The sequence below is a fragment of the Stegostoma tigrinum genome, chromosome 10, assembly GCF_030684315.1.
Source record: "Stegostoma tigrinum isolate sSteTig4 chromosome 10, sSteTig4.hap1, whole genome shotgun sequence".
Taxonomy (NCBI): Eukaryota; Metazoa; Chordata; class Chondrichthyes; order Orectolobiformes; family Stegostomatidae; genus Stegostoma; species Stegostoma tigrinum.
Window position 1 is genome coordinate 87,096,627 of NC_081363.1, and position 12,481 is coordinate 87,109,107.

Here is a 12,481-nt window from a genome sequence, read left to right on the forward strand (position 1 = left end):
TTGTGCCGACCTGTCAGACCCATCTCAAGCCCATCTAACCTACACTATTCCATGTACGTCCATATGCTTGCCCAATGACGACTTAAAGGTACCTAAAGTTGGCGAATCTACTACCGTTGCAGGCAAAGCGTTCCATTCCCTTACTACTCTCTGAGTAAAGAAACTACCTCTGACATCTGTCCTATATCTTTCACCCCTCAATTTAAAGCTATGCCCCCTTGTGCTTGCCATCACCATCCTAGGAAAAAGGCTCTCCCTATCCATCTTATCTAACCCTCTGATTATTTTATATGTTTCAATTAAGTCACCTCTCAACCTTCTTCTCCCTAATGAAAACAGCCTCAAATCCCTCAGCCTTTCCTCGTAAGACCTTCCCTCCATACCAGGCAGCATCCTAGTAAATCTCCTCTGCACCCTTTCCAAAGCTTCCACATCCTTCTTATAATGTGGTGAACAGAACTGTACCCAATACTCCAAGTGCGGCCGCACCAGAGTTTTGTACAGCTTCACCATAACCTCTTGGTTCCGGAACTCGATCCCTCTATTAATAAAAGCTAAAACACTGTATGCCTTCTTAACAGCCCTGTCAACCTGGGTGGCAACTTTCAAGGATCTGTGTACATGGACACCGAGATCTCTCTGCTCATCTACACTGCTAAGAATCTTACCATTAGCCCTGTACTTTGCCTTCTGGTTACTCCTACCAAAGTGCATCACCTCACACTTGTCTACATTAAACTCCATTTGCCACCTCTCAGCCCAGCTCTGCAGCTTGTCTATGTCTCTCTGCAACCTACAGCATCCTTCATCACTATCCACAACTCCACCGACCTTAGTGTCGTCTGCAAATTTACTAACCCATCCTTCTACACCCTCATCCAGGTCATTTATAAAAATGACAAACAACAGTGGACCCAACACCGACCCTTGCGGTCCACCACTAGTAACTGGTCTCCAGGATGAACATTTCCCATCAACTACCACCCTCTGTCTTCTTTCAGCAAGCCGATTTTTGATCCAAACTGCTATATCTCCCACAATTCCATTCCTCCGCATTTTGTACAATAGCCTATTGTGGGGAACCTTAACGAACGTCTAGCTGAAATCCATATACACCACATCAACCAGTTTACTCTCATCTACCTGTTTGGTCACCTTCTCAAAGAACTCAATAAGGTTTGTGAGGCACGACCTTCCCTTCACACAACCGTGCTGACTATCCCTGATCAATTTATTCTTTTTTAGAAGATTATAAATCCTATCCCTTATAACCTTTTCCAACACTTTACCAACAACTGAGGTAAGGCTCACTGGTATAATTACCAGGGTTGTCTCTACTCCCCTTCTTGAACAGGGGAACCACATTTGCTATCCTCCAGTCATCTAGCACTATTCCTGTAGACAATGACGAGTTAAAGATCAATGCCAAAGACTCGGCAAACTCCTCCCTGGCTTCCCAGAGGATCCGAGGATAAATCTCATCTGGCCCAGGGGACTTATCTATCTTCACCCTCTGAAGGATTTCTAATACCTCTTCCTTGTGAACCTCAATCCCACATAGTCTAGTAGCCTGTATCTCAGTATTCTCCTTGACAACATTGTCGTTTTCTAGAGTGAATACTGTTGAAAAATATTCATTTAGCGCTTCCCCTATCTCATCTGACTCCACACACAACTTACCACTACTATCCTTGATTGGGCCTAATCTTACTTTCGTCATTCTTTTATTCCTTAAATACCTGTAGAAAGCCTTGGGGTTTACCCTGATCCTATCCGCCAACAACTTCTCATGTCTCCTCCTGGCTCTTCTGAGCTCTCTTTAGGTCTTTCCTGTCTACCTCGTAGCCCTCAAGTGCCCTAACTGAGCCTTCATATCTCATCCTAACATAAGCCTTCTTCTTCCTCTTGACCAGAGATTCCACCTCCTTCGTAAACCACGGCTCCCGCACTCTACAGCTTCCTCCCTGCCTGACTGGTACATATTTATCTAGGACACACAGGAGCTTTTTCTTGAATAAGCTCCACATTTCTAATGTGCCCATCCCCTGCAATTTCCTTCCCCATCCTGTGCTCCCTAAATCTTGCCTAATCTCATCGTAATTGCCTTTCCCCCAGCTATAACTCTTGCCCAGTGGTATACACCTATCCCTTTCCATCACTAAAGTAAACAAAACAGAATTGTGATCGCTATCACCAAAGTGCTTACCTACTTCCAAATCTAACACCTGGCCGGGCTCATTACCCAATACCAAATCTAATGTGGCTTGGCCCCTTGTTGGCCTATCTACATACTGTGTCAGGAAGCCCTCCTGCACACACTGGACAAAAACTGACCCATCTAAAGTACTCGAACTAGTGTTCCCAGTCAATATTTGGAAAGTTCTTTTATTCCTTAAATACCTGTAGAAAGCCTTGGGGTTTACCCTGATCCTATCCGCCAACAACTTCTCATGTCTCCTCCTGGCTCTTCTGAGCTCTCTCTTTAGGTCTTTCCTGGCTACCTCGTAGCCCTCAAGTGCCCTAACTGAGCCTTCATATCTCTATGATCACTACCCTGCCTCTCTCACTCCTATCGAGAATCATCTTTGCTATCCTTTCCTCTACATCTCTGGAACTATTTGGAGGCCGATAGAAAACTCCCAACAGGGTGACCTCTCCTTTCCCATTTCTAACCTCAGCCCATACTACCTCAGTTGACGAGTCCCCAAACATCCTTTCTGCAACTGTAATACTGTCCTTGACCAGCAATGCCACACCTCCGTCCCCTTTTACCATCTTCTCTGTTCTTACTGAAACATCTAAATCGCGGAACTTGCAACAACTATTCCTGTCCCTGCTCTATCCATGTCCCCAAAATGGCCACAACATGGAAGTCCCAGGTACTAACCCATGCCGCAAGTTCACCCACCTTATTCCGGACGCTCCTGGCATCGAAGTAGACACACTTCAAACCAACTTCTTGCTTGCCGGTACCATCTTGCTTCCCTGAAACTTTATTTCGGACCACCCTACTCTCAACCTTTTCTATGATCGAACTACAATTTTGGTGCCCATCCCCCTGCTGAATTAGTTTAAACCCACCCGAATAGCCTTAGCAAATTCCCCCCCCCACCCCCAAGGATATCGGTACCCCTCTGGTTCAGGTGAAGACCATCTTGCTTGTAGAGGTCCTACCTACCCCAGAAAGAGCCCCAATTATCCAAGAATCCAAAACCCTCCCTCCTGCACCATCCCTGTAGCCACGTGTTCCACTCCCCTCTCTCCCTATTCCTTGCCTCACTAGCACGTGGCACGGGCAACAATCCAGAGACAACAACTCTGTTCGTCCTAGCTCTAAGCTTCCATCCTAGCTCCCTGAATTTCTGCCTTAAATCCCCATCTCTCTTCCTACCTATGTCGTTGGTGCCAATGTGGACCACGACTTGGGGCTGCTCCCCCTCCCCCTTAAGGATCCCAAAAACACGATCAAAGACATCACGAGCCCTGGCACCTGGGAGGCAACACACCAACCGTGAGTCTCTCTCGTCCCCACAGAACCTCCTATCTGTCCCCCTAACTGCGGAGTCCCCAATGACTAATGCTCTGCTCCTCTTCCCCCTTCCCTTCTGAGCAGCAGGGACAAACTCTGTGCCCCACTGCTTTCCCCTGATAAGTTGTCCCCCCCAACAGTATCCAAAACGGTATACTTATTGTTGAGGGGAATGGCCATAGGGGATCCCTGCACTGCCTGCCGGTTCCCTTTCCGCCCCCTGACCGTAACCCATCTGCCTTTTTCCTGTACTTGAGGAGTGACTACCTCCCTGTAACTCCTCTCAGTAACCCCCTCTGCCTCCTGAATGATCCGAAGTTCCTCCAGCTCCATTTCCCTAACGCGGTTTTCCAGGAGCTGGAGTTGGGTGCACTTCCCGCAGATGTAGTCAGCAGGGACATTAGTAGTGACCCTTACTTCCCACATTCTGCAGGAGGAACATTCAACTGCCCTGACCTCCGTTCCCATTATTCTAAATTCCCAAAGAGACTGTTGAAAAATAAAGAATAAAAAATAAACTTGTTACCTTACCAATCAGGCGCACAATCTTTTTTTTGGTTAGAGAAGGAGGATGGGTGGCAGACACTACCCGTGTAGTGTTTCGGGTAACGCAACCACACAAATATATTACCTCACTCACTCACCAGTCCTATGTCGGCTCCTGCTCAGCGTACCTCTGCCTATTCACGAGGTAAGCTTTTTATAGATTCAAAAACAGTGACTCACCGGCTTCCTGACAGGGTCCTGCTCCAAGCCCCAGCTCGCGCTGCTGCTCCACCAGAAATGGCAATGACTTCCCAAGTTTCCAATTCCTTGGCCAAAGATCTTGCTTGAGAACTTTTGGCCATATGGAGTGCTAAGTTGGAGGGTGGTAAGTATATTGAACAGCTCATCATAGAGTGGGTAAGTAAGGTGTAGCATGACCAGCATGTGGGTTTTCATCAGCTCGTGGATGTATGGAGGGAAATGCTGTTTGTGAGGACAGGAAGCCAGAGTTGGATTTTGAGCAGAGGTGATTGTTGTGCATCAGCAAGATGTGTGTGAGATGATCTTTGCCAGACATGTGCATGTGCCCATGTAGCATAATTGAGCAAGTGCTGAGATCAGGATTCTTGTGACAACAGCATCCGACGCAGATCTAGCAACTTTTGCTGGTAGGCTATTTCTGGTTTGACCTTTGCCGCCTTTTTATTCTTTCTGGAAAGGTTGACTCTAGATACGCTCTGGATTTGTTCCAAATATTTTATACATGAAGACAGCATCTGTGTGGAGAAAGCAGTGTCAACATTTGAGTTATTGGGGGTCACTGAACTCAAAATTTTGGGTTGAGATAATGGTTCAATATCTGACCATCGTTCTAGATTAGATTAGATTCCCTACAGTATGGAAACAGGCCCTTCAGCCCAACAAGTCCACACCGCCCCTTGAAGCATTCCCACCCAGATCCATCCCCCTATAACCCACACACACCTGAACTCTACGGGCAATTTAGCATGGCCGATCCACCTAGCCTGCACATCTTTGGATTGTGGGAGGAAACCGGACCACCCGTAGGAAACCCATGCAGACACGGGGAGAATGTGCAAACTCCACACAGACAGTCGCTCGAGGCTGGAATCGAACCTGGGTCCCTGGTGCTGTGAGGCAGCAGTGCTAACCACTGAGCCACCGTGCCGCCCTAGATCCCGATTTCTTTTTTTTGGCACCGGTGTTTTCGAGACAGCATACACTGGATATGGTTTTAAACAGATTCAATCTGCAATAGTCTGTGAACATCTCCACTGTGGTTCTGATCCAGGGTGCAGGAGGTTGGAGCTTGGGTAGCACAACAGATCTCAACAGATGAATGTGCATTTGTACATTTGCCAGGTACTAATCAAAGATACTTATACTGCACTCAGGATTCAAACCAAATGCAAGATGTATGATACAAGCAATGCGAATGAATGCAAAGAAGGAACTTGTTTTTATAGCACCTTTCACAACCTCGGGATGTGTCAAAAACACTTCATAGCTAATGGCAAGCTTCTTTTAAAATGTCTGGTGTAATGTAGGCAGCCAGGTTGCAGATAGCAAAGTCCCACAAGCAACAGTGTGCTAATGACCCGACAAGGACAGCTAGACATGGACAATAAAATGCTGGGTCTAGCCAGCAATGTTCATTTTTCATAATTGTATTAAAAAACATCCGTGGAAGTTAAATAGAATGGACAACAATGGGTAGTTGAAAACCAGATCAAAGGGAGTTTAAAACCAGAATTACAGATCCATTCTTATCAAAAGTCCTCCATCTGTACTGAATGGGAGGCAGCTGGGAGCATGATCCGAGTAGTCCGAATTTACCCTTCCCTGAAAGATATGCATTTGCCTGCATTAATTTTCAAGCACAAGCTATTTACTGAAGTTTTTGGAAGAGACTTGGTTCTCTGTTTATTCTGGTAACATACAATCAGGAGTCAGCTGTTCAGTTCTCTGAGGATGCCTGTAATTCAGATGAATTTTGGTTGGTGTACAGTGTCTACAGTAGTTCGCTTTGTAATGCTGTGATGTTATGAGGGCAGGGTTTTTGATCCAAGACTCATTTTAGATAACTGAACATACATTGGGCTGTCAGCCTGAATCATAATATTGAAGGACTGCTACATTGTTGGAAGTGCCTTTTTTTGATTGATGTTAAAATGAGTGTCTTTTTCCTGTTTGGATAAATGTAAAAGATCCTCCATGTGAAGCAGAGCAGGAGAGCTGTTTTGTCAACTTAGAACTAGGCTATAAAACACCAGGATGTCTTGAAACTTGGAAGGTGCTGATCAGGGTGCCTCCAGATAATTATGCCAGTTCTGACTCTTTTTTTAGATTAGATTCCCTACAGTGTGAAAACAGGCCCTTCGGCCCAACAAGTCCACACCGCCCCTTGGAGCATCCCACCCAGACCCATCCCCCCCATAAACCACACACCCCTGACCTCTACGGGCAATTTAGCATGGCTGATCCACCTCGCCAGCATATCTTTGGACTGTGGGAGGAAACTGGAGCACCCGGAGGAAACCCACGCAGACATGGGGAGAATGTGCAAGCTCCGCAGAGACAATTACCCGAGGCTGGAATCGAACCCGGGTCCCTGGCGCTGTGATGCTGCAGTGCTAACCACTGAGGCACTGTGCCGTCTATGTGGTGTAATGTTGTGAAAAGTTATTAAGAATAGCCTGGAAAACATTAAATTGTAAAAGTTGCATGTAATTTTCTTATCTGCATTTTTATGATTTATCTCTGAATGTAAAATTAATTTATTTTACAGATGTGGAAAGGCAGTATTTCAGAAGTGTGCATAATTGCACTTACTTTGCTGTCAGAGTTCTAGAAACACAGTTCACGTGAGTTGTTTCTCTGATTTGAATTTGCATATTTCTAAAAATGTGGGTATAATGACAGTGCAAATGCATAAGATTTCTCTTTGGCTGAATCTACTTCGGTATCTTTTAAAGAACACAGAATAGTACAGAAAAGGAACAGGCCCTTGAGCCCACGATGTTGGGCTGAACATGACGCCAAATTAAACCAATCCCTTCTGCATTCCCATGGTTCATATCCCTCCATTTCTTGCCTGGTTGGTACTTTTCTGAAAGCCCTTCAAATGTCCATATTGTTTCAGCCTCCACCATTATCCCTAACAGTGCATTCCTGTTTTAAAATAAACTTGCCTCACATATTTCCTTTGAACATTCACTCTCTCACCTTATGCATGCCATCTAGTATTAGACAGTTTAACTCTGGGGTAAAAAGATTCTGATGGTCAACCCTATTCATGCCTCTCATTTTACAAACTTCTACCAGGCCTCCCCTCAGCCTCTGCGACTACAGAGAAAACAATCCGACTTGGTCCAGCCTCTTACCCTTTAATCCGGGCAGCATCCTGGTAAACCTCCTCTCCAAAACCTGCACATCTTTCCTGTAATGTAGTGACCAGAATTGGGCACAGTAACCTAAGTATGGCCTAACCAAAGTTTTATAAAGCTACAACATCACTTCCTAACTCTTGTACTCAATGCGAGATCAGCTTTTTTTGTGATAATGGACTAACCAGGGAGGGAAGTAAAACTTTTTTTATTCATCACTGAATAGAGGTTTGGTTTAAAGATTAAAATTCTAAACGACTTGTATGTGCACATTCGATGTCCGAGGACAGCGAAATGTTAAAGTTGAAGAGTGCAATGGGTAGGCTTTCAGCATTCCCTTCCATTCCATTCTCCCAGATTTTCTGACACCATTGTATTTATTCTGATGATGCCATCTCCTATGGGGAGTGGGCAGGCTCTCAAATATCCTCAACTGAGGATTCTCCACCACCATGGTTCTCAGGGCCCTTGGCTATATCTGACCCATTTCCCACACTTCTGTTAACCGTTCCCGCTCTTCCCTCCCACAACACTAATAGGGACCCCTGATCCTCACTTTTCTAATTTATTTGAATGTCCTAGTTTGGAGAGAGAAAATTAGTCACCAGCCAATCTCAGGTCTCTTTGCTATGATGCCACACTTGGATTTTCTTTGGAATTTAGGTGGTCAGCTGTTAACATGCAGATTGTCTCCCACTGCTCCCTCTCGGTTTTGCCCTGTTATGCTCTGTCTGTGGTCCCTCTTATTCTTGTCCTGTTATCTTCCCTTACTGCTGCTCCTCAGTCCCATTCTGTTATAGCTGGACACTGCTGCATGTCAGCCTCACTCTGTTAGTTTATCTCATAACTACCTCTCAGCCTTGCTCTCTTGTCCATACTTACTGCTCCTGTCACCCTCAGTATTTTTATTTTGTTTCACTGTTCCCTCTCTGCCTCATTCTGCCATTGTTGATTACTGCTCCCTCTTATCTTTGCTAACTGCTGTCTGCCGGTCTCTCTCTTATCTGCTGTTTAATGCTGTACCTGGGTACATTTACTGGCTGTTACCTTCATGGCTTAAATTGTGAGAGGGTGTTTTTAATTAAAGATGGTGCATGTATCTGATTGAATCATATGGAGATTTGTTTCATTTTTTGTAGGATAATTTCTTACTTAGATAAGGGGACGGTAAGACTTCTTAGTGAGAATGACCGACTTGGTGCGTTCTCTGCATCGTTGCGTGAACGGTTGACCCGTGCCAACGAGGTCAGTGCTGCCCAGGTGAGAATACATACCGTTTGTGCTGTTGTATATTAGGTGATGGTTATCCATTTTCATTTTTTAATCAAATGTTACATCTGCCATCTGTGAATATATCATGATCTCTCTGAATTAACATGAAAGTTGTATAATGTAACCCTTGTCTATTCAACTTGACCTCCAAATGTAATCTTTAACCCATAGTATAATTCTTGTGTATCTGTACGCCATGTTATTATGTTCTCCCTGAAGTATAGTGCCCATCACTAAATGTAGTTACTCCAACCAGCCTCCCTGTTTCCCCACCTTAACGAATTTCCGGCACGACGTGATGTCAAACTCTTCCGTCTTTGCTTCCAGGTTTACTTCTTTGGACAAGAATCCTTTCCCCATCCCACAGACCCCTTTACCCAAAACGCTGTCTCTTCACCTGGACCCCTCTCTCCGGCCTTTTACTTGCAATCGATCTGTTCATTGAGAATTGTTGACATGACATTAGTCAACTCAATTTCTCTGCCCCTCTCACCAAATCCAACCTATCTCCCTCTGAACTGACTGCACTCTGTGCACTCAGATCTAACCCTGACTTTGTCATTAAGCCTGCTGATTAGGTTGGTACTGTTGTAGGCTGGCATACTGACCTCTACCTTGCAGAGGCTGAATGCCAACTCTCAAATACCTCCTCCTACCGTCCCCTGGACTATGACCCCATACGTCACAGTAACTGATGTAATTTCATCCGGTGACCTCCCCACCTCCGCTTCCAAGCTCCTAGTCCCCCAGCCCCACACAGCTCGTTTTTACCTCCTGCCAAAAATCCACAAACAGGACTGTCCAGGCAGACTCATTTTTTCAGCCTGCTCATGCCCCACAACTCATCTCTTTCTGTCTTGACTCGGTCTCTCTCTCCCTCTCCCTCCCTCTCTCTCTCTCTCTCTCTCTCTCTCTCTCTCTCTCTCTCTCTCTCCCCCTCTCCCTCTCCCTCTCTCTCCCTCCCTCTCTCTCTCTCTCCCTCCCTCTCCCCCCACCCCCCCCCACCCCCGGTCCAGTCCCTGCCTACATGTATCTATGATTTCTCCGACGCCTTACATTGGTTTCAAAAGTTCTAGTTTACAAGTTCCAGCCACCACCTCTTTACCATGGATGTGCCATTCCTTTACACACCCATTCCCCACCAGGAAGGTCTTAGGGCTCTCCACTTCTTCCTGGAGCAATGAACCATGTCCACCCACCACCACCCTCCTCCACTTGGCCGAGCTTGCCCTCGCCCTCAACAACTTCTCTTTCAACTCCTCTCATTTTCTTCAGGTAACAGGATTGCCATGGGTCCTAGTTATGCCTGTCGCTTCATGGGGTACGTGGAACATTACTTGCTCCAGCCCTATTCCGGCCCCCACCCACAACTGTTTCTCTGATACATTGATGATATCGTTGATGTTGTTTCCCTCTTTCATCTGGAATCGGAAAACTTCATCAATTTTGCTTCTAATTTCCACCCTACCATCATGTTCACCTGGTTTATCTCTGCTTCTTTTCCGTTCCTCGACATTTCATTTCCATTTCTGGGGATAGACTGGCCACTAATGTACATTACAAACCCACTGAGTCCCACAACTTTCTGGACTATGTATCCTCACACCCTGCTTCCTGTAAAGACTCCATCCCATTCTCTCAGTTCCTCTGCCTCTGTTGCATATGTTCAGATGAGGCCAACTTCGACAAGGGGAGCCTCTGAAATGTCCACCTCCTTCCTCAACTGAGGATTCCCCACCTCCGTTGTCGACAGGGCCTTCAATCAGGTCTGACCCATCTCCCGCACTTCTGCCCTCACCCTTTCTCTTCCCCCTCGCAATAGCGATAGGGTTCCCCTTATCCTCACCTACCATCCCACCAGCATCCATATCCAGAATATCATCAGATGCCATTTCTGCCACCTCCAGCAAGATGCCACCACCAGATTCATATTCCCCTCCCCTTCCTTGTCCACCTTGCACAGAGACTGTTCTCGCTGAGACATCCTGGTCCACGCTTCCTTCACCCCCAACACATGCCCACAGCCGTACGGCACCTTCCCCTATAACCGGCGAAGGTGCAACACCTGCCCATTTACCACCTCCCTCCCCAGAATTCAAGGGCCCAAACACACCTTCCAGGTGAAGCATCATTTCATCTGCACTTCCCAGAATCTGGTCTACTGAATTCACTGCTCACGATGTGGTTTTCTCTATATTGGAGAAACAAAGCGTAATCTTGGTGTCCGCTTCGCAGAACATCTACGTTCTGCTCGCAAAAAGACTCTGAACTACCTATTGTCTGCCACTTCAATGCACGACCCTGCTTCCTGGCCAACATTTCTGTCTCTGGCTTACTGCAGTATTCCCGCAAAGTCCAATGCAAGCTGGAGGAGCAACACCTCATTTTCGGCTTATTCCTTATAGGACCCTATAGGCCTCTGGACTCCATATTAGTTCAATAACTTTAGAGCTTAAACTCTCTCATGTCCCACCCCGACTACCCCACATACCAGGCTTGTTACCACACACCCCCTATTGTTAGTCACGAACAGTCCCCATTAACAACTACTCACTCTCCCAGCCTGATCATTAGCAACTCCTTTGTCTGTCCAACTATCTTTCTGTCTCTTTGGGCACTATCCTATCGTTTACTCCCTATCCCACCCACCTCCGTATTTTCTGCATGTAAACTGACCTTTTCCCAGCCACTATCAGTTCTGAGGAAGGGTCACAGGACCCAAAACGTTAACTCTGTTTTTTCCTTCACAGATGCTACCAGACTTGCTGAGCTTTTCCAGCAACTTTGTTTTTGTTCCTGATTTATGACATCTGCAGTTCTTTTGGTTTTTATTCTAACGAGGTTCTGTTCAGCTGTGATGTAACTTGCATGTTCTTGAGATGCAATCCAACTTTCCAGTCACTTTTTATCAATTATCTACTTCTGAATCCCATTGCTGTACCTTTGTACCATGTAAATTTTCTCTGGTTTGAAGTCAAATCAGATTATTGTTTTAAAATATCTAACTCTCGAAAACCTATCCTTTATTTGGCTTGTATCTGGTAATCTGAGTGCCAGAGCATTGCCCTAATAGAACCTCTCAAGATTCCACTGCCATTTTGGAGTACTTGTTTAAATACTTTCATCACCTAATACAATGGTGGAGCTACTTACATGACCTTTCAGCTTTTGTATTCCTCTGAAAGCCATAATTATGGCTTTAAAGTCTGCTAATAATAGTGAGCATACACCAGAGGGTGGCACAGTGGTTAGCACTGCCACCTCACAGCGCCAGAGACACAGGTTCAGTACCAGCCTTGGATGACTGTCTGTATGAAGTTTGCACGTTCTCCCTGTGTCTGTGTGAGTTTCCAAACAATGCTCAAGTTTCCTCCCTGAGTCCAAAAATATGCAGATTAGGTGGATTGCCTCATAATGTTCATGAATGTGTAGGCTAGCTGGATTAACCATCGTAAACGCAAGGTTGCAGGGAAAGCAAGGGGGTGTGGGTCTGGGTGAGATGCTGTCCAGATAGTACGTGCAGGGTCAGTGGGTCAAATGACCTGTTTCAGCACTGTAAGCATTCTATGATTCTGTTCTATCAGCATTATGAAAATGCTGACTAGTTGTGAAAAGGTTTTGTTGAATATTTAATTCTCGTCAGTGGATGCATTGCTAGTGATATGGAGTGCTTTGCTTTATATGTGCATCTTAGTGTCAACATGTGTAGTGATTCTTAACAGATATGTTAGTTTATGAATGTCCACCTCGTAAATTGTGGATTTTGACATCCTTTCTACAATGTGGT

General features: G+C 45.6%; 2 protein-coding genes across 6 annotated transcripts in view; one reads left to right on the forward strand and one right to left on the reverse strand.

The window, feature by feature from the left end:
* The window catches only part of cdan1 (codanin 1), a 98,759-nt gene that overhangs the window by 20,952 nt on the left and 65,326 nt on the right, over window positions 1-12,481 (forward strand). For all 5 annotated transcript variants that reach the window (XM_059649370.1, XM_059649371.1, XM_059649372.1 and 2 more), the window contains exons 6-7: window positions 6,825-6,900; window positions 8,562-8,682. In XM_059649370.1, the coding sequence (XP_059505353.1) occupies window positions 6,825-6,900; window positions 8,562-8,682 (197 nt within the window). The remainder of the gene's footprint in view (window positions 1-6,824; window positions 6,901-8,561; window positions 8,683-12,481) is intronic.
* stard9 (StAR-related lipid transfer (START) domain containing 9) overlaps window positions 1-12,481 on the reverse strand; it is a 383,628-nt gene that overhangs the window by 3,221 nt on the left and 367,926 nt on the right. Inside the window, exon 34 of the mRNA XM_059649369.1 lies at window positions 4,256-4,791. Coding sequence (XP_059505352.1) covers window positions 4,633-4,791 — 159 coding nt within the window. The 3' untranslated portion in view covers window positions 4,256-4,632. The remainder of the gene's footprint in view (window positions 1-4,255; window positions 4,792-12,481) is intronic.